At 41.7% G+C, this 22,868-nt stretch overlaps 1 protein-coding gene across 3 annotated transcripts in view; it reads right to left on the bottom strand.

Annotated features, from left to right (window-relative positions):
• dab2ip (DAB2 interacting protein) overlaps positions 1–22,868 on the bottom strand; it is a 90,219-nt gene that overhangs the window by 18,679 nt on the left and 48,672 nt on the right. For all 3 annotated transcript variants that reach the window (XM_022766425.1, XM_022766426.1, XM_022766427.1), the window contains 5 exons: positions 19,529–19,682; positions 17,413–17,511; positions 14,000–14,554; positions 2,040–2,184; positions 437–581 (listed from right to left, as the gene is read on the bottom strand). In XM_022766425.1, the coding sequence (XP_022622146.1) occupies positions 437–581; positions 2,040–2,184; positions 14,000–14,554; positions 17,413–17,511; positions 19,529–19,682 (1,098 nt within the window). The remainder of the gene's footprint in view (positions 1–436; positions 582–2,039; positions 2,185–13,999; positions 14,555–17,412; positions 17,512–19,528; positions 19,683–22,868) is intronic.

Raw genomic sequence — 22,868 nt, 5'->3', positions numbered from 1 at the left:
CAAACCTTTGAATAAAAGTTATCTATCGCCTACAGACTCTGAGATTGCAGTAATCTTGTAAGTTTATCGCAGGCCACACTTTGCAACATGAATCTTAATAACCTTAGGCACAACATTAAGTTGAATGTATGTAGACTGTACGAGGGAAGCCAATATACAAGAAAAATAATAATAATAACATCATTTATATGTTTTATTTGTGATCAAGATCCTTTGGAATGAAAGTCTGTTTCCAGAGGACAATACAGGAAGGAGATTTTGATGCTATAATTCCCTTTGTGTGCAGAGTGGACAATAACTGTGGTGAAGTCTGGATACTGATAAGAGCTACACTATGCCATTAGACACTGTTTATGGACCCATATGCACTTTTTTTTCTGTGCAGTTTTATACAGAAAAATGTTGAAAGAGTTGATAATTGCGTTGTGGTATTCACCAGTATGAGTTGATGATTTTGCAGAAGGCCAGCTCGCAGCACATCTTCAGGTTACTCTGGTGTTCTGGCAGGTCACCTGACGAACACTTGGACGGATCCACCTCACAGTTCTCATCTGACTCATACAGAGCCTTGATGAACTCACCTGAAAAAGAATAAAAACAGAACAAGAAGTAAGAAATTAAGGAACATGGGTTTTTGTAGATTAATTGCCTACTGTATCTGTGAGACAAGGAACTCGCACAAAAGGGAACTATCATAGTTCTTCTTTTTTTGTTTGTATTCAGTGATATGAAGCAGTTGTAAAGTTCTGCTGAGCTGGGACAGAGAAACAATATGACGTCAAAACCGCAGGGAACAGTGTGATATTGTCATTGAGACTGTAGTAAGGCCAAACTACAAACTAAAAAAAGGAAGTTATCTTTAAAGACAGAGCCTTCCTGAAATATCCTGAATATTGTAAACCAAACAAAGTTACGCTTTGTTCTTTGTTACCTCCACTCGGATTCTTTTCTGGCACAATCTCAGTGAGTCAAGAGCCGGTAAAGGGAGCCCGTCTTTGACCTGGCAGTAGCCTGAGATTATTATTCCACTCTAATCAATATCATTGAAATGGGGAACCAGGAGTGTCTTTTGTCCTTGTGTTGCCCCAGTCGCAAAAACAGCGATGCATAATTCACCAGCCCTCAATATTTCTCTGCATCAACCCTGAGAGGGACATGGGAGGAATCAGGCAGCATTTTCTAGTTGCAAACACAGCCAGAAACAGAGGGAGAGAGACACACACACGCACACACACATAGAACGACATAAACACACAGAGCATTAATATTAGCAGCATACAGGTTGTGAGAGCCAAGAAGGATGTGTGTCATTTGGAGATTAAACTACTGCTGTGTACATTTCTGAATCAGGCAAAGGAGAACAGCATACAGCGCACAAAGAGTGGTGATTGTTAGGACTGCAGTAATACTTGTCTGCCTGTCCCAGCCAGATAAAAATGTATTTCAACTATTTGCTTTTGTATATAAATATATTTTTCAGCTTTTGTCATTTAAATTACTCCTCATGAATGTCGGCATTCACACATAACACGATATCTTACTGAATCTAGCTTCAGTTTATCTAATTTAGCTATGAAGCTCATTAGCAGGTGAAGCAGGTTGGTCACAGTATGAATTGTATTGTTCACAATCAGCCTCCAAAACAAAACAAAAAAACTGTGATGACAGAAGAATTTCTGCAGTTGTCTCGCTGTCAGAATGATTCTTGGAAAGAGAGGTCGACTACATGCTACATTTAATTAACTGATGCCGGAGGTAACTACACTATTTCCAGAGTAAGTGAATGAGTAAGCTCGGAGGTGAGCGTGAAGACGAGAGAGAGCAATGAAAAGATATGTTGGGAGCAAAGGTGGACAAAAAACAATGTTGTTGTTGTTGTTTTCTTCCCCTGCAGCCTGCAGAAGGTGTAGCAGTGACTGACACATAAAAGACTATAGTAAGAAGATAAACACTAAAACGGACAATATAGAAATAACAAGAGTCATTTAAAGGATGGACATAAAACAGATTTTGCTCCTCAGGTGCACTGCTCCACTCACCGAGGGCGTCCTGCAGATACTTCTGTCCCACCAGTTTGAGGTATTCCTCTATGGCCTTTGTGGCGAGTGTGTTCTCTCTGAAGATGAGGTGCTCGTTCTCCCCACAGCGGTCCACCTCTGACATCATCAAGTCCGTGAGGAAGTCCTGCAGAAACAGATAAAAACAGGGTCAGCTTCAAGTCCTACAATCCCAACAGGATTAGTTGATGAGGATGTAAAAAAAAAAAACAGACAGTACCATGTAAAATAGGAATTCATTTGAATGACCATGATGAATATTTGGGGGCAGTGAAGGCAAGATGTAAACAAAACAGAAATATTATCACCTTTTAAGTTCATATGGCAAACTTGTCAGAATTATTTAGAAACCCAGAAGACACGACTCAACATTATCACACATTTGGAGTATATATATATATATATATATATATATATATACACACACACACACACACACACACATACACCAACTCCTATTATTACTCATATTCACCAGCTAGTTGCTAACTGTGCCTGTTCTGGTGCTGGGCAGGAACCATATAATTAGATTTAAGCTACCTGTGTCTGGAAACGACACTGATAAGAGCGAACCAAATATTAACGCTAACGCTAACCCAGAGAACCAAAACTATGACCTGAGAGATGCTAAAATGTCTAGCAGAATTTTAGAGGAACTGTAGGCTTGTGATAATTCTTCTGAGAGTGTGGATCAATTTGATCAAACGTTGATAGAAAATATAAATCATAGCAGCTTTGACAGCAACATTAATGAGAGAATCTTTCTTTTCTTTTCACTGGCTTACAACTATGTTGGTGACTATCTCTGTGTTTGCATGAGCTAGCAGTACAGCTCATTAGCTTCACCTTCATTAAATCCTGAGACAGGTGGCCACGGTTCCAAGTATCGCTACTCGGCTGCACCTGTGCTGTGTGTCAAACGGGAAACAGGAGTGTCTCTCAATACACTGCACTTCCACAATGTGACAGGTTTTCAAAACACATTTTTAAAGACCAATGAACACACACAAAGCATAATTCTGTCAGTGCAATGAAAATGAAGGAAAGCAAAATAGCTCTATTCACATCATCCTTAGAGTTTGACATATCCCACAGCTGAGACCCAGAGACGGAGAGAGAAACATCATGTTTACAACTGAACAGACAGAAAATTGTGACAGGACTCGTATTTTTCATATAATGACAGCAAACGTTCTCCTCACTTCCACTCAAATGCTCAAAGACTGATTTCTGTTTCGCCATACAATGAGTGAATGAAAACAGAAAAACGCTAGTCTCTGTTTTGCCACTCATACAAAAGGAGAACAGCGAATAATAAATGCAACTGACGAAATGTGGATGCACACTGCACAAACTTATTTATTTGTCTTAGAAAAAGTAACTGTGTTTAAAACTGATAGCCATAAGAACTAAATATTATTAATCAGGTAGAGAAAAATAACAGGTGGAGACAGGCATTAAAGCTTCCAAAATTCAAAGTCTGAGAGAGATGGCAATGCAGCCATCTGGGGATGAATCATCCCCCGTTTATATCCCTTCAACAAATTTGTAGGTGTACTCTCATGTAAGTCCCCTGGCAGCTTGTTAAACTAGGGGAACCGGCGCAGCAGCGGCGAGGGAGAAGAGAGGCAAGTGACAGATGTATGGAGAGAAATAGACAAGGAAAGGGAAAAAAAAGACAGAGTGGGGGTCTTTTAAGAACAGAGGTGCAGGCAAAAAGCAAGCAACACAGCCTCTCCGGTGGTTTCTATAGCTGCGGCAGAAACCTGTTATCTGGCTAATCAAAGATAAACCACAGGGAGCCAATCGTCCACTGATGTGCATTGAAATAAGCCTTTTTGGTTATATTATATACACAGTGGTGTCCAAAAGTCTGAGACTATTTTACCATTGGGAAAGTGGTCTTAGACTTTTGGACATACTATATATACTGTATATGTATGTATTTATAAAAGTTTGGTTCCACTTCACAATAAGACTAAACGATTTATAAATGGTTTATTATTATAAAGGTCATTAATTTGGTTGTTAACACTCAAATAAATGATAAATAAACAATTATAAAGAAGTTATAACACAGTTTTCTTACATAGATGCAGGCTCACTATTTGGCAAGATGAAGTTAAGGCTCACTTACTCATTAATCTCACTCATGAGTTACTATCATTTATAACTGGTCAAAGGGAGCCTTTTAGTATTTTTTTATCTAATGTGTTATCATATATGATTTATAAAGTATTAACAATTTAATTAATAAACTACTTCTAAAACATCCATAAATCATAAGGGTAGTCTTCTTGTGAACTGGTACCTACAGTCTTAAATTTGGCAAATACGCATATCAATAAACGTTTGCATTAAATCCACTGTTACGCTGCTGGCGTGAATGAGAAGTCTGGGCTAGAGAGTATCATCAAAAACATCATCCTGCAACAACTCTGGCAGAGTTACAAGCTTCACAGGCTCAGACTGGACAGACTGTGCACACAACAGCAGTTGGCTGTTTATGGGAAAGTTGCCATAAGAGAAAGTCATGCTTAAAAAACCTCACATGACCCCGCGGTTACAGTCTGCAGGAAGGCAGGTACTGCACATTAACATAGACACACAGTCCCCGGTGTGACGCTTTCTCTGCATCTGACCTGAGAGGACTTCTGGGAGGATAGAGGGCAAGATGAATGCAGGTATTCTGTATACAAGGAGATCCTGGAGGAAAACCTAGCCTAGCATAAAACTTAAACAACAATATTAATGTCCTGGAGTGGCTGAGTCAGAGTCCCGGACGGGGTGGGGGGTGGGCAGGGGTACTGTAAATCTATACTCCATAGTTCAGAGTTCTCATGCCAGCAGCATTAGAGTTTATCTTATTGGTTTAGTTATTTGAATACTAAGCTATTACATCATTTGTAAAGGAATCTTCTTAACAATTTATTTGTCATTGTCAAGTTAATTTGTAAGGATGTCACTGGACAGGGAAGAGTTCATGGTTATTATAAATAAAGCATGCACCAGAGAGCAGCACACACAACACACAGACGCCTGAAGAAACCTGACCTTTTGTGGTGTATGGACACCCATCCCATCATTAAACCAGGGGTCTTGTGTGTGTGTGTGTGTGTGTGTGTGTGTGTGTGTGTGCGTGTGTGTTTTTCTTTTTTTTCTTTTGGAAGAAAATGTCATCCCAATTATGATCTTTCCTCTAACCTCTACCCCTCTGTGGCTCTCTCCCTCCCCCCTCTATCCTCCGTCCTCTCTGCTCTCTCCTTATGCGGCCACTGAGGCGAGGCAAATCCAGGCCTGATTAGAGAGGACAGTCAGATGAAATGGAGGAGGAGAGAGACGGAGAGGGAGAAGGAAACTGAGAGAGAGACATCAAAAGAGAGACAGAATAACAACAGAATATTTCCCACTGGTAGCCTGAAGAAAAATTTGATCCAACCACCTCCAACAGTAATGTCTCACAGTCAAAGGCTGCACACGAGCAGACATATGCTGAGCCGACCGACTTATAGGGGAAGATTTCAGTCCATGTGTGTCTGCACGCACAGGTGAATTTCACTTTGGAAATGAACTGCAACACACGGACATAAGGAGATTACATGGACTATAATGGTAAATTTGCATATTTCATCTCATCCCAAAGTGCTAACTGCATAAATTACGTCGGCTATTTTTCAGTGCATACCGTATGTTCTTAAGATTGAATTCTTACTTTCTAAGTGGCCACTGCTTCTCTGGTTCTCGTCGCTACTAAAAAAAACACTTGCTGCAACCTCACCATTTCCTTAATTTTTTTTTTTTTTTTTTTTCAATTTGTGTTTCTACAGCAAGTTAATTCACTTGTAAGTAGGACCACTGGGAAAATTCTTGGGTTCACAGGCAACATCCCTAATTTGCTTTGTGGTTAGGAATTCAAACGAGGAAGATGTGAATTTGTTTCTTTTGTTAACAAGACTAAGGCTCTATAGCCACACTGCTGCCTCTGTGAGGCTGTACATGGGCACAACGGTGCTTTGAGCTAAATGCTAATTTCAGCATTCTCGCAATTTATTGTCCCTTGCCAACACCAGGGAGAACAATGGGAAATAAGTCCAAGACTTTATTGTTCTGTCCCTGACAAGTCCCCATATGTGGTATTTTATAAATACGACATATTGTTATCAATAAACCAAATCAAACAGTACAAACCAAACTAAGTATGACTAAATACAAAGTGTAGCTGAGGTTGACGGGAATGTCAATAGTTTGTCAGCTATGTGGTCACAAACCAAAACATTGGACAAACTGAATTTTTTTACCAAATAGTTGTACTAGAGAAAAAAAACATTGGTTCACCAAAGTCATGAAAATACATCCCCTGGGACCATGACATGCGATCATGTTGCAGCCATGTTGCTAATGTGGCTAAAAAGCTTGGTGTCTGGCTCATCATTCCACCCCCAAAACTATGTTCCCTGCCATGAATTACCGCTTTTAAATAACTTTAACGTCTCTTCAAGTGATATTTATTTCATACTGAAATATGTGAAAACCAATGGCTGCCTGAAAGGTAGGAAATCAGTGTAAAAACATATAGTGTGCTTTGGAAAATGATCAGTCATGAAGAACCACCAGTATCATAAAAGTCTGAGCAATCATGTCCTAAAAAGAGACTGGAGCTCTGTCCTTTTCCCTCCCGTCATCCATCAGCCTTTTCTCCGACTCCCTCGATCCTGCAGCAGCTCACCCCCACCCCCCGACCCCTCCTCTCTCAGCTACAGTGCTAATAAGGAGAAGTAGAACACTCTCTGTATCGCTGCCACATCTCATCAGCCAAACCATGCCTCAAAAAAAATCCAACACCCCCAACACACAGTGCACAGAGAAAGTGCGCAGGGTAATGTGAAGATAGGGTCTGGGTGGAGGGTGGATGGTGCAGCATGGCTGATCAGATCTAATAAATAGTATAAACAGAAGACAGTCCTGTTGAAAATGATGAAGTTCCCTCTAGATGGGGTTACTTGCCAGTAAAAACTCATAAAGTCTTGTCCATTGCACTGCTATACACACAACAATCTAATCAACACTAGGCACAGCCCCGGGTGTGTGCAGCGCTCACATCTCTGTTCAGCATTCTTCCACTGCACAGCGTGGGGCCAGTTTAGAAGTTTATTAGCTGAAATATAAAAACACAGGGCCTCACTGAAGTTTGAAGAAACAACATAATCTGCACGATTACCATCGGGGGGCTCTGACTGCAAATGTCACACACACTGACGCGCTGTCAGACAGTCCTGAACAAAGAGCAGGAACTGATGATTGAAATGACATGCTTTCCAATTGCTTGCAAAGCTACAACATTGAGTCTGAGAAAGAAAAAAACAGGAAACATAGATGAAAAAAGGGCCATGTTTATACTCTGTACTCACACAGGTGTGTTTCTATGGTAATATAGAAAAGACACAAACACAAAAGTGAGAGCAATAAAAATGCCTTAAAAGGATAATACTAGAACAAGAAAAAGCAAGAGAATATTTTCTTCTAAATTCAGCCTCTTCAAAACTGTCTGTACCTAAGAGTACGCAGATGTGTCGAGTATGAGATCCAATCACCCCTGCTTCAACGTTCTGCAATGTATAATGTGCATGGGAATCAATGCACTTTATGTTGCGTTAAATGTAAAAAAAAAAAAGAAAAAAGAAAAAAGATGAAGCTGATGTGATGTCTAAATGATGCTGATCTTGTGTGAACTAAAACAAGATATTGAAATGTATTCGCACCAGCGCTCTCTTTGCTTTCAGGGCGTCCTGCTGCTGACCCGGTATTTTAATGCAAGAAAATGTTTCATATTCCGACCATGTCCAACAGAGCATGAATAAAGATCTTCAAATTGCCATAAATGCTTATACTTTGTTCATAGGTTGTTTTAATGTTGTGAAGAGAGAGAGAGAAAAAAGACATTATCGGAGAATTCATGGATTGCACCCCCAATGGGATGCATTAGAAAAAAAATAAAATGGAAATCACCTGTTGATGCTTTGAAATGTGTATATGTATATATACACACCACGAGGCAGCAAATACACATTTTTGGATCATTTAAAATTACAAAGTCTGGGCTCAGTAATTGGAGAACTGTCACAGATAGGTAAGAAAAAAAGAACCGAATGTGAGGGGAAAATAGAAACCCGTTTAACATTTACAATTCGACTGATTGATGAGCCTGGTTTTCCAGCCTGGGGCAAGGGCTGAAGAAAGATTAAGAGGGAGAAAACAGGAACCACTCCAGCCACTCCATTCTTCACTCTCCTCGTCTTTCCATCTCTCTCTGCCTCCACTGGACTCCCTTCTCTAGAGACTTGTGGCTAGTGTTACAGCCTTATAGCCTGCAGCTCTTCCTGTGAGGGTCACATTGGGTTGATGGAGGACTGGAGGCCGTATGGAAATGGAAGCGGGTTCCTCCCATAGGCACACAGGCTTGCCATTCAACACAAGAAACAGGAAAGGCTGCAGCTCTCCTGATTTAGCTGCTAGCGCACGCGATCATTGCGAAAATAGGTTTAACTGGAGGGGGTCTTACGGCAAGTGTCATCAGCTTCCAAACATCATGTTTGCTGACTTGCTGTGCGTATTTCCTATGTTTGATCGAGTGTATCTCTGTTTGGCTGTCTGTCTTGTATATATCAAGCATTAATGCCATCAGTCTATGAGGCCCTGTAATACATATTTGATTATTAAATGGAAATGTTGCCCACTTTTTTCCCCAGAGTTTTCCAGGTAATTGTGAACATTGTGAAACAAGGCAGCATAAGGTACACTGACATTATCTCACCTAAATGGCTGCTCATGCCTCAAAGCTCTGAGGGGATGTACTTAGACACAACTGTTCTTTTGCTAACGCCAAGAATTGACGGTGCTCATATGCTGATATTTGGCAGATTTGTTTACCATGTCAGTTTAACATGCTAACATTTGCTAATTGGCACTAAACACAAAGTACAGCAGTACAGCCATTAAGTCATAAAACAAAGTATTAAATAATTTAAAATTTGGATTTAATGATGGTACTAGATGTAAAATTAAGGGATCCCCAAAGTTATTAACAATTCATCATGAGGGTTGCACGGACGTCTGCAATAGTTGATGCATTTCACTCAAAACCACAAATGTCAACTTGTTGGTAGCAAAGAGGAAAAGTCACATGAGGGAGATTCATCATTGCCATCCACAGAACCACACAGCTAGCGTGGCTAACTAGAGTGGTAGATTTGTAGGTTTCTATGGGAAAGAGATGGCAAACGAATTGTGCATTCATCGAGCATTTTCTTTGAAAACTCTCCTGATGAACAACTCTCAGTGGCTGCGAATGCTGCAAACTGTATGTGCTTCGATTGGAGGCAAATCCCAAATGCTGCGCTGACTCCTCCAGGCAAAGGAAAACATCAATCAAAAGTGACCCATTTGGACGAGCCAATGAAAATCAACTTAACTGAGGGTAAAAGCTCAGCACGTTGCCAAAGATAGGGGACAATGGAGGGAAGTCATTGTTTTGAATTGCGTAAGTGATGATCACCAGCTCTTATTCACAAATTGTATCTTAATCATGTGAATGTGAATGAATTGATTTTATATTCTGGAGGAGAGATGGGGAGAGACAGCATATGTAATGTTAGTGCCTAAAAAAGACATCAAGACGGTTTCCGGATCGATGTGTTGAGCATCGCTGTGGAGCTGAATGTTTCCCTCTGTAGCCTGCTGCGGCTTGGCTCCACATCTTGACAATGTGTTGCCGCAAGGTGAAACTACATTTTTCTAAGTGCTGTCCACCTCTTGTCCTCCTTTAGTTCTCTCCTCTTTGTTGGTGCCTTCACCTGTCTCTGTTTGGCTGTTTCCGCCTCTACTCTCCATCACTCCACTCTGTCAGCAGATGGTTAAAGAGAGGAAACATGCTGGAATTACTAAACAGTGTGAGGATGTGATGCGCTGCTTCTGTAGTGTAAATTGTACAGGGGAGACTATGAGGAGGGCGAGTGCAATGATGTGCTTTGTTTTCATTTCCTGTGTGCTATATGGTGGATCTATGGCTTCATGACAAGCTGAAATCTACTGTACTCTATGTGCCCTCTCCCTCAAACACACACACACACACACACACACACACACACACACACACACACACACACACACACACACACACACACACACACACAACACTACACACACACACATCCATCTTAGTTCATCAAAACCGGGTTCACCTGACATGTGGTCAATGAAGATTACAGTTGTTAAAGAGTCGGGTGACCCACACATAGCAGTGCCTATAAGGAAATACAAAAAAAGAAGGGAATGGCAACGCTACATAAAAACATTTGCAGGTTATTGTCAAAATAAAATATAATACTGAGGGTATCGACAAGCGGCATGCTACAAACACTCACACCCTCTCAGGGGACCACTGATTTATTCAAAGCCACGCTAAAAAAAATCCCAGAGGCCTCCAGAACTACCAGAGCCCCTCATGTCACGTTAGTAAATCATCTGTCACACCATATTATATACATACGACAAACTGTGGCTGTGTGCAACAGCTGTGGTGATGAGCATCACTGCCCACTGATGACAGCGCTGTATGCATTAATAAGATTGCTTGTGCTTAACATAACTGGAGCTGTGCTGCGGGCCGACAACAGCTTACCACGGAGGATGTAGAGAGGAGAGGCTCACATATTTCGCCCCTCTTAAGCAGGGCTGTTAGTTTACCTCGAGGAGCAGTAACATAAAAACGCAGTGGCATAATAACCAGAACACCACCCTCCTCTGGCCAGTTATCATAAGGATAAATCCTCCTTATCGTCACCTCCAACAGTCGGCGCGGCTGAGAGGAGCGGCAGCAAAATTAGAACATAATCCTCCCAAGGGTTGAGGCGTCGAGAAGACTAGATCAATAACGCAGAGGCTTCATGCCAGGAGTGAGTATTTTCAGATGAAAGAAAGGTGAACTTCTCCAGGCAATTCCAACACAGCAGAGGGCTTGTTATTGTTACTGTGGAGCTTCTAATAGTTCTGTTTGGGTGTGCAGACATAACAGCATGTCCCACAGGGGAGGAGATGACCTGGTGTTGTGACCTTCCAGCACAGGAAAGTATTATGATTGGATTTTTCAATTTGATTTCAGCTGGTTTCATGGCTTCAAAATCAAATAAAATCAGTTGACAATAAAAGTAGACGGTTAGCATTTTTACTTCAACTCACAGCCATAGTGTGCACCTCTGACCTAACCCTGCACTCACTAAGACCACATATATCTAAATACAACTGCCCGCCTACTTATCCATGCATAAAATAGAATAAATGACCTGCAATCACCTGCTAATGTCTTGTGATTATATGTAGGTGTATGTGTGTAAAGTTAGCATCTGTGCAGTGATGCAGGGCGTGCCCATCGTGCTCACCAATGCATCCAGACATCAATACAGCATCAGCAGTGACATCTCTCCAGAGAGCTTTGGCCTCGAGATGCAACGAAGCATGAAAGAGAGATGAAGGAAGACAAAGACGGCAAGTGGGGAGAGAACAAGGGAGAAGGAGTGGGTGTGCAACGGAGCAGAATATTCAGGGTGTAATTATTTGGTGATGTGCGATAAAATGACACGGGAAGAAACAGAAGTGTAGAAGTGTTGCATACTAATGGCCATTACAACCCGCAGATCTGCATCTCTTAAAAATTGCCAGCTGCGTTTAGAAGCTGTTTCCCACCTGTACACAGCTGATTAAACACGTTGCACATCTGCACAACTCCAGAGCTACAAAGAGTTACTGCTGCATCTTCACCTCCCGTTCACCCCTTGCTGGGATGTAAGAGAGGCTTTTGTGACTATCTAATGCAACTATCATCCATAGTCTGTCTTTCTGTGTGAACTACAGAAATCCACTGTGGTGCTGACAGATTTAGACACTGACTCACAGGTTGGATTTGAGACGGGATACTTAGAAGACTACACAACAATATCAAGGAGGAGGGTAAATAACCGAAGGCTCTGTTAAACATTTGCAGGGAAACAATAAAACCAGGCTTATAGGATTTTGCTGCGTTTATCTTTGCCCAAGTAACTTGCTTGATTTCTAACTATAGCTCACCGACGTTCAGAAACAGCGCATCCGTGCTGCCGACACATGAAAAAAGAACAATTATTGGATTGGAAATGAGCAAACCGTCCAAAATTGGCCGAGACATGTGTATTTAAAACATCTACGCAGCAGAGGAGGATATCCTAATTAGACCTCGGGAATATTTTAGGAGAAGTGGTTTGTTGGTGGGACTGTGTGCTGTGCTTGGCATGACGTGACTGCTTTATCCATCAAGGCTCAAGGAAAAACATGTACTCAAGTGTGCGTGTGCTGCCTAAATATGTCAGACCACTTCACAGCGCCTTGAATGATGAAAGTCTTTACAGAAAAGGAATCTGCAGTAACTAACATCACTGACGCTCAACATTTCGACAGCTGCTTTCATTAAGTCTTCCTGTTTACGTCAGTCCAAAGGTCGCTGCTCGACTATTCTTCAGAAGCCAACTGCAAGCTTTTCTCTGTATTTACTGCTCCACAAAAAAACTACTAAAAGGAATATTTCATGTTTTCTTTCTTTCTTGAACACAGATATAAGTGAGGACATTATTTGAGGGTCTCATGATTAGCGATCTTTCCACAACATCTCTGGTGCCAGTAATGTTTCACCAGCAGCATATCCCCAGCTGGCAGAAATCCTACTGGGAAGGAATATTGGGAGGTGAGAAAGAAGTTAAAGTTTTAGTGCTTTGCTCAGAGGGTGGGGATTAATTGAAAGTAATTAAGGATGTGACTGTCTCTCAAGGGACCAGTAGGGGCCCTCTCCCCCCATCAATCAGCAGCTATCCGTGCTTCGCCTAAACCGGCAGACTGGCGGCACAGTGCGGATAGACATCACTTCTTAAGCACTAATCATTCATCATTCCGCTGATCCGTGATAAAGTCAAAGAAAGTTTCAAAGTTCTGCTGATGAGATACTGTCAACGAAACTAAATTGAGGCGCGAGTTGTCGCTGGCAACTGACGAGGCAGAGGAGACAAAGAAGTTGATGCTGCAGTGATGGCAGCCGCTCGAATATTCCACTAAAAGCACACTGTTAGTTCAGACAACAAACGACAACAAATGCCTAAAAAAAACAACTTTTGTTCATAAGAAATCCATCAGTATTAATAAACTTCTTTAGGGCTGCAACTAATAATTATTTTCATTACTGAACAAACTCAATTTATCTCTTAATCACCTGGTGTATTAAATATCAGAAAATGATATAAATCAGACAACAGCTGAAAATCTTTTTACCTGAAACTTAATCAAAACATTTATTTACATTCACTTTATTATCAGCATCCAATAAAATGACTTTCCCTCTCATATCTCTATTTGACCGTACTGAAAAGACAAACGCCGTGTTATCAAAGTAACGTAAAACGCAGCTATTTTGGATGGATGGAAGATTACTCCAGTCCAAACAGCCTGCTGTCATGGGAGACTTAACTCCTGCCGCGGTAGACTAATCTCCCCGTGCTTGCGGTGCTACAGACAGCGGTGGATATATTGTGCTTCTGTCCTGAATCAGTATGCCGTGAAGCACTGCAGGGGATACATGTAAAGGATTAGCTTGAGTTAAAAATGTAATACAAGCTGGTGCAGCAGGAGGAAATCACCTCTCTGTCTGGTCTTTGTCTGCTCTGTATTGCAGCTGTGGAGGTCAATAGTTCATAAGATGAGCAGGAGGCGGAGGAATGGTTAACCTCTGTGTGCTTTTATACTGTTTTGTCAGGACCTCATGGCAAAGATAAAGGTCTGATTTGCTGGTTTTGTTATGTCTTTTGTCTTTCTCCATCGAGACGGTAAATGTGGGAAAAACGGACATGAATCATTTTATTGGGACTAACCTTGGCCTTGCCGGTGCTCTGCAGGATGTGGACCAGTGCACACGCCATCTCCTCCTTGTTCTTGACGCTAATCCCGGGCTCGAGCACCGAGCATAGCAGCATGTAGTTATTGGTGGTGTACTCTGCAAACTCCTTGTACATCTCCATGGGAAGGATGTTCATACTCTGATAGCGTGCCTTGATCCTAATCATGGGCCCAGATGTCTTGCCCTTCGGGGGGTTGGGCGTGCTGACTGGATACCACTTCTCCACAAACTGTCGCCCGGTAACGGCCGCGACAGGGATGTTGACGAGTCCAATGTAATTGTTTTTATCTTTCTTTTTCTTCTTGTCTGTGTCTTTGTAGAGGTGTGCTGTGATGCTCTTGATAGCAGGCAGGTTGTTGAACTCAAAGTGCTCCCCCCAAAAGACATTGTCAGTCTTAAGCTTACAGGTGGTGCGAGCGTAGAGCGAGTCATCCAGACAAAGCTCACAGAAGTATTTCTTTTTGGCTGGCAGGTCCTTGGCCTCGATGATCCACAGCCTCAGCATGTTCTCCACCCGACGACTGTTGTCCTGGAGACAGAGAAGATGACAGGAGCTGATTCAGTGAGGTCTTTAAAAACAATTTTGCCAAAACACACCACTGACATCTTCGAGAAAAAAGAGAGATCAAAATGACAACTTTCGTTCAGAAGACATACTCGATGAAAGCTTTGAAACCTAAAAACGAATCAAGTAACCAATGAACTTAATAAATCAAATAAATGCAGAAATAAACTGATAAAATTCAAATGAAAACCTGCCTCAAAACCCTAATTTTGAGGTCCCTCCATTTTGAATGACGAGAACATTTCAGATAATACTTCAAACATTTCATAGAAGCAATTTAAAAACCCTTTATGTCTTTCGTTTCGTGTCTTTAAAGAGCTAAGAAATCCTGCTCCTACATTATTTCACAGAGTACTAACCCATTCTCATGTCATCAGTTGATTTTACCAAGAGTGGGGCACATTTTTGGCCCATTATTCAGAGTGCCTTGAAACCTACCACTGAAAATGAAGAGAGGAAGAGAAGCTAATAATAACATTTATTAGAGGGAAATACCAGATAATTATGAGGAGACCTTTGAATGTTTGAAATATCCTCATGCAAACTCAACTGTATCTGGATGCTTTTGTTTCGTTAGACAAAAACGCAAATAAATGTATCCCCAGTGTTTTGTTTTCTTACTAATAATCTGGTGTTTCTGAACGATAAAAACATTTTATCTTATCTTTGACGACCCAGTGGTTCATTCAAGCTGTACTGGCATTACGTGTGAGATAAAACTTGAGGCATTAAGGTTGAGAAGGTATATAATCTTTATCTGCCAAACACAATCTGTCTATAATGACTATAATCTGTCAAACAGACTCAAGAGGGTCGTGTTTCACAATCACCTTCTAACAGAGAATAGTGGAGTACTCTTATTCAGCTGTGAGACGAACTGGTTCAAATCTCTGGAAAATGCCAGGGCTACTTCACTGACCCCGCCAAGAAAAAAGCAAAAACAGTGGTAATTTTCATAGCCCTTGAAATAACAGGTCAGGGTCCATTCCATCTGCCACTAAAAGACACATTTATTTCCCCCCCCTCCTCCTCCACTGGCCTCCAAAAAAAAATCAAAACTTGAGAAATGCCAGATCGTTCCACTTCCCCTCACTCTGAATTCCCACATCCTTCACCCATGTATCCAGAAATGTCATGTTCCTCCTCTAATCCATGTCTAGTTATGTCACATTCTTGCGCCGAATCTCAAGACGAGCTCTCTCTTGTTCCACTTTGCAGGTCCAACCTCCACAAATCTAGAGAGCAACCCCTCCTACAGACGCCGGCAGTGATAAGCAATCACTTCCCTTCCTTATTTATATCCTACATAAGATGCCAGATAACTTGACTTGTATGATTCATGTGCTGAGTCAGCCAGCACATCCAAATCGGGTAGGACAGCTCTACCATTTGAACTAACAAAAAGGAAATCAACAATGTTTCATAAACATTTTGTTCTCTGTCTCTAGATTCCCTCTGACTTTTCTTCTTCTTCTTGCAGCATGATGCCTTAACTTATTGCAGCACTGTTCTCCCCTGGAGTTAGAGAGCTACATTTTAGTCTTCAGTGTTCAGTAACGCCTTGTCATCAGTGTAATCGATTCTTCAAATTTCCGTCATCTACGCTGACACAACAGTTTACTCCCTACTGTAAATGGAGGTGCTCCATACTGTCAATTAGAAATTAAAATTCGCTATGTGTGTCTCTTCATCCACACAGAAATGCATCCACAAAGACGACACCTAAATTGCCCATTAACATAATTACCCACAATTATCTTATACAGGAGCTGAACTGTGCAGGTTCAGCATTAAGACCACCTTGTTTCATTTGCATTGATTATATACAGTATAACTGAAAGTACTTTTCTTTCCTCTGTTACTCCTCATTTTCACGATGTGAGCATCTCCTTCGTCTACCAAACACCAGCAACAGAAAAGGAGACTTTAGGGCGAGGTCATGATAATAAAGACTGAGCAGGTCGAGCCTTCGGTGCCCTTTCCCTTTATTGACCCATATATGCTCTCACTGTACATCACTTCATTACCAATTAAGATTTAAGTCCTTTAGGAGCAATACACTTTCATGTTTTACCTTCATCTTGTGTCTAGTCCTTGAGCGGCAGTAGCAGTAGCACTGGTAGTGGTAACAGTTGTAGTGGCAGTTGCAGCAGTAAGACGGGTGTAAAATCTGCATAATCTATTTAATACAACCTCCTTATCTATTTCCAAAGAATATCAGTATCTGTTTCCAGTTTCTATGTTTGCCGGAAAACACTGCGCTGCATCTTATCTCTCAAAATCGTAAAATAATTAAAGACGCGAAGCAAAAATAGAGAGAGACAGAAAAAACGCATCCAATAGGAGATGAGGAGAAAGACTCCAGCGCTACTACAGATCTTTTTTTCCATGAAAGTTCTAATTAGTGACTAATTTGCTAAATAATGACAGATGACGGAGCGAAGACATTGTAAGATTAGGACTGTTTTCTTGGCTGGAAATGTTTGCCGCTCTCCCTTTGCCACAGCTGTGTTTGTCGAGATTACAGATGGCGTCGATTCACAGAGGAGGAAAACACTTTTGGGAGTCTCGGTGTTCATCCCTGCAACCTCTGCATCCTCTGCTCCTGAGGTGTACAGGAAGCGCAGGAAGAGCACAGCTGGATGTAAACACGTCCCATTGTGTTGTTGTACGAGTTACGGCACAATGTCAACACAATATATCTCAGTGTCTTTATCTGTGTTGCAAGGTGGGGTTTGAAATTGGGACACTTGTATATGAACTTATTAATGCTGATTACTTCACACAGTCTCACCCCTCCTGCTGTGTATTTCCATGCTTACCTTGTTGGGCTGCACTGCTCTCCTCAGATTCTCCATCCATTTGTCTCTCTCGGCTGATGATCGGCAGGAAAAGCATTTGCTTCCTGTGGAGGTGGTGACCTGCCGCCGGGACACCGAGAGAGAGAGAAAATGAATGCTTTAATGCATAACAATGACAGAAAGAAAGTGGAACAGAAATGGTTTTACTAAATTTCATAAACACCACTCCTGTGACGGCAAAGAAGCTTATCAAAAATACACACACATACACAACAGTGGATATGAGGAGACTGGCGATGACTTGACAGTGCTGAGGAATGACTGAATGGACAGAGGAGAGAGATGACTGCTTGGTAGGCTGGGTGACGACTGAGTGATTAAAAAATGCACGGAGGGAAAGAGGGAGAACAGAGAGAGCAGAAAACTGCAGAAAAAAGAAGAAATGATGTAATGAGCAGGATAATAAAGATTAGTGGAGATTTCTGGTCTCCGCGGTGTAGGATACAAAAGTATTCGGTAATTTCTCTCCCTCTGAGGCTCCCAAAGGATCCCCAGCTAAGACTACAGCTACCAACGTGCTTGTGCACACACATACCATGCATATGTGAATTTTTAATTCTTAGTCCGCTGATGATCATGAGGGTACATCACAGTTCACACAGCCAGCGACTCAACGAATTACTTGCTGTCCTTCCACATATTTTCTACAACCAGAGAAATGTCAGCTGGAGCGAACCGCTGTCACTTGCTTCTGTGTTTTTCACGAAAAAACAAAAAACAAAAACTGGCTGTTTTCCTAACTTTTGGCTATAATTGGCCATCAGCAGCCGATCGAGAAGTGCAGTTATATGAGGTGATAGGACCCACTGGTGTGTTGTTCCCGGCTGCTCATTCACATTTCAGAGTTTGCTTTTAATGATGCGCTCAACTTAGAAACATGGGAGTTTTCTTCATAATTTAATAATAAAAAAAAATTTGTTGTGGCCATCAGTTTTAATAAGCTCAACTTAATTCTTTTACGTTTGAGAAATCATATTGTTTTTGTCCGTTTGATATTGCGGACTCTTTAAACATAAAGATTTGCAACTTTTTTTCCTATGTCACCTGAACCTGGACCTCTGGACTTCAGGAAGTTGTAATGAGCATTTATCACTATTTTTCTATTTAATGAAAATAACAGTTACTTGTAGATCTATCTTCTACGGAGAAAAAGCCAGTCAGAGGAGCAAATCAAAGTTGTAGCAAACTCAAAATGAATTGTTGTTGCAGTTGGGAACAAAATGGCATCATGAGTTCAGATGACCCAGAATCCAAAAGCAAACCAACTAAAATTAAGTTCTGATCTTTAGCTTCTTCTCTGCTCTTGTAGTGCATGCAAAAGAACAAGCTGCAAACACAACATTGATAAATAAAGTCACCCTCTAAAGTTGTTGAGTTGAGTTGGTGAGCATGTTAGCCAACGGTTGCCTTTTTACACTCCCAGCGGACATGTACCAACATTAGCATTCGTTCTGAGTCATGCATCTGGCCGATTAATGTCAGTCCAATATTCGCTCTGCTTTGATCTCTGGGTGTCAAATGTGGCTTTGTTCACCAGCTAGTCGCTACATTTGTCTTTTCGCCACATGGTGCAGGGCAGGTCACGAACAGTGAGCTTTTAAAGCTGTGACTGGAAACAAGGTCGATGAGAGCGGTGAGAATCAACCAAAAGAGAAAAGTTGCAGGCGGTAAAAACAAAACAATGAGCTGAAAGACACTGAAACAGGTAGGCGGTAATTCTCTGTGAGTTTGTCACCAAGACTGACCTCTTTCAGATTAAGTTATTGAGCCATTGCTGATATAGAAACTATTGATTAGCTTGGTGACTGGATGCTTTTTACCAAAATGCATGTTGCAGCTTTAATGTTTTGACATTTGCTGAAAGAGCCAGAAGTGATCGAATACAGCTGCTTATCCCAATACTGATGAAACCAGGAGAGTTTTATACACATCCAAATGGAACCGTGGTTGACTCAAATAACTCTATAGCAACATCGGATGTGAAGCAGTGCCTGGACACTTTTAATAAAACAGGGCCAGTAGTGGGAATGTTCTGTAGGACTGTGGAGGATGTGTGTGTGTGTGTGTCTCCCCTCACCTCAAAGCAGTAATCCTGCCCGAGGATGCTGCTGTGAACAGGCTTGATGATAACCTCGTCCTCCATACTTAGGTCCAGGGCTTCCACAGCACTACTGGGGCTGAGCAATGACTCATGGGAGCGAGACTCCTTCAGCCTTGGCATCAGATGAGATCTAAGAGTGGAAAAGAAGAGCGAGAGAACTGAGTCACCCTGCAGAGTCTGAGTAGAGGAAGTGAGAGAGAGAGAGAGAGAGAGAGGGAGCATATGCACTGCACGTATTAACGAGTGTACATGGTGAGTGCGAAGGAAGACAGTGTGAATGATGACGAAGAGAGGATGCTCCACTTGCCTGAAAGTCAGCAAGTTCTCAGCAGGAAGAGCTTGCACACCACTGTATATCAACACACGTTCACGCACCCACTTCTATGCTCACTTGCGAATGGATGACATCTCATTTACGACTTTAAACATCAATAAGTGAATGAAAAAGCCAGAAAGATTGAGTCAAGCTGCGCTGCAAACTGGGACCACTATAAATAGGAAGCAATTTGTGTCATTGATTATCATTAATGGTCAGACTTAGACAATTTCCATGATGTGATAATGCTTCACAGTGATAAACCTCTCGCTATCCGCTTTTTTGGAGCTTCATTTAACAAACACAAATCGCACAAATGGCACTGTTCTCATAGTGCAATGGAGAAGGGTGGACATTTATGACGAGAGCTCAGAGTGCACTTCAGAAAGCATTCAGCATTCTCACAAAGACAGCCCTGAAGCCCTGAAGCCCAATTCTTGGCCATTCATTAGCCAGAGAATATAAGGAGACAGAGTAAAGAGCTTTCAACTGTTTGCTGTGTTTGATGTCGCCCTACTTTCTGTGTTTTCAGAAGAGCTAGTGAGTGACTGTCACCAGGAAAGAACAAATGTTTCTCCATGCAGTGTATATATATGCCAGTGATCCACATTGTTCATCTTAATATTAGTCCAACATTAGCTTTTCAAACACTCAACAAAAAACCACTTTTGTTTTAAGTAGTTAAAGCTATGTTATTCTCAAACATGTCTAACCAGAGTTGTTGCCAAGCAGAAGCCCACCATCAACCTTACCCATGTTTAGGTCAGCCTTGCGCTGATAAGAGGATGAAAAGCGAAATATGCTAGTGGGGGATGTAAGCAGCCACATAAACATTAGCCCCGGACACGCAGACACTGGCAGGATGCAGCAGACAGAGGGTCAATTGCTAGTGTAATGAGAGAGAACATTCTTTCAATAGTGCCCTCTGTGGACAGCTTACACACTAATCTCATGCATGTGTGTGTGTGTGTGTGTGTATGTACTGTACATCTCTTCTGTGGACTAAGGGAAGAGCATTCCAGGAAAAATGTAGCAGCCATAATGACAGATTAGCAACCGCATGCATCGCTTTGTACAGTCAGCTTTGTTGTGAAATCCACTGTCCAATGTGGAGTGGATAATCATCTTGTTTTATTTCTCACTCTCACACACACACACACACACACACACACACACACACACACACACACACACACGCACACACACACACACACGCATGAGATTAGTGTACACACATAGAGGCAAATTTCATCCTTTGAAATAAAAACACAACAACATGTGCAAACACCTCAAGGGTGGCTGTGCATATGAGAATCCAGTTTTAGAAGCTCCTAGCCTTTTCCGCAGCTGCAGAGGAAGTGTGTTTGCACCTAGCTCTGCTTTGTGATTGGCTGACTGGGTACTGGGCAGAACAGAGAGCGAGTAAAATAAGCAGAGAGGAGGGGATACAGGGGTTTTTTCTGGTTGGATGTGTTGTTAGAGACAGGAAGGGATGGGAACTTTATGTCCATGGTCTCAAAACCTGCATGATGATGTCTTTATGTCTCGCAAACAGACTGACTGAAAGGGAACAACTTGTACAAGTACTATCAAATCCATTTCTAATGTTTAGCCACAGCTGATGGGAAGCATGGAAGCATTTTTCTGTGAACATGGACGAGAACATGACGCCAGCGTAGCTTGCCAAAAGCAAGATCCTCGGGAGTCACATTCTGCATGTTGTGAGGAGAAATTGCCAAAGAGAGAAGAAAGCAACTTTACTTTGTTCTCCTTTCCCTCAGCATATCATATTATAAGAACATTAGTGTCAGTGGGAATGGTGGGAGGCTGTGAAAGTATGAATTGATGAATAATAATGCTGCCTGTCATCTGTATGGCACTGTATTAAAATGTACTGTAACGTGTAATTTACAGCCTATTGTGGGCCACTTTGTAATAATGACAATGAAATACTGTCTGGCATGTGAAATCTGCTCATAACTTCTGTATCACCCGGTTTGACACACTGTTTCCGTCAGCCTCTGCAAATAAGCAGCATTACAAGCGCGGCCTGCTGTCCTCGTCTCCTCATTTCTCTGCTCTTTGGTTCCCTTCCCCCTGCGTCGTCTATTCTCAGCAAATGTCCTTCTTTGTCCTTGACAATTCTCCAATACCCTGCCTCCATCCCTCTATTTCACATGCGGTGTTTACCTGGGGGGGGTTATGCTAGGTGGATTCTTTGGTACACATCTCTCCATCCTACTCTCTTCTTCTTTCACTGGTCTGTTCGTCTGTTTAACCGTGTTTACCTCCCTATCTCCTCTCTTGGCTGCCAATCACTCTACCTCTCTTCGTCTCCGCAGCTTCATTCAGGCTACTTAAATATTTCAGATGCTTTGCAGGAGACACACAGGCCCCTGACCACTCGGAAACTTCCAGTGGCTCCTACACGCAGACCCATCTATATAAAGACCTGTGGTATAATACGGAATTGAAAAGGTCAATCCGTAAAGAATAGCCTTTGTAAAGACCTTGTCAGATTTACAGGAGATGTTGCAAAGAGCACAGTAATAACCTTATGCTTGAATAGATAAACACATGATGTGTTTGTGCAAAAGTGTAAACACCCAAAGAGAGACAGAGATTTGTCTTTCTGTATGAAAATAGTTACATTTCCATTTCAATGTCGGATGAGCTTGAAGTGAATTTCTGAAAATTCAGGCAAAAATAAAATGTGAATTTGTGCATGTTTCCATCAGGTACATTTATGCAAATACCTTCAAGAGGATGTGACAGGATTACATAATCATTCAAGCGCCAATACCTCTGATACATCATGGCCTTTCATTGCTGGCATTTGCTGATCCATGTGTACTCTGTGGTGTTTTCTTTATCAGGTATTATAGTGTTAGAGGAGGGGGTGACATGAAACAAAGCTCCCCCCATCTGGAGTCAAACTGCAGTTCTGTGCATCCATGTTATTCTTTTAACCTTCTGTTTGAGGGCAGATGAAACAGCAAG

Source organism: Seriola dumerili, unplaced genomic scaffold, assembly GCF_002260705.1.
Source record: "Seriola dumerili isolate Sdu_G_001 unplaced genomic scaffold, Sdu_1.0 BDQW01000853.1, whole genome shotgun sequence".
NCBI lineage: Eukaryota > Metazoa > Chordata > Actinopteri > Carangiformes > Carangidae > Seriola > Seriola dumerili.
The sequence above is the reverse complement of the archived record's forward strand: the minus strand, read 5'-3'. Positions and strand labels throughout refer to the sequence as shown.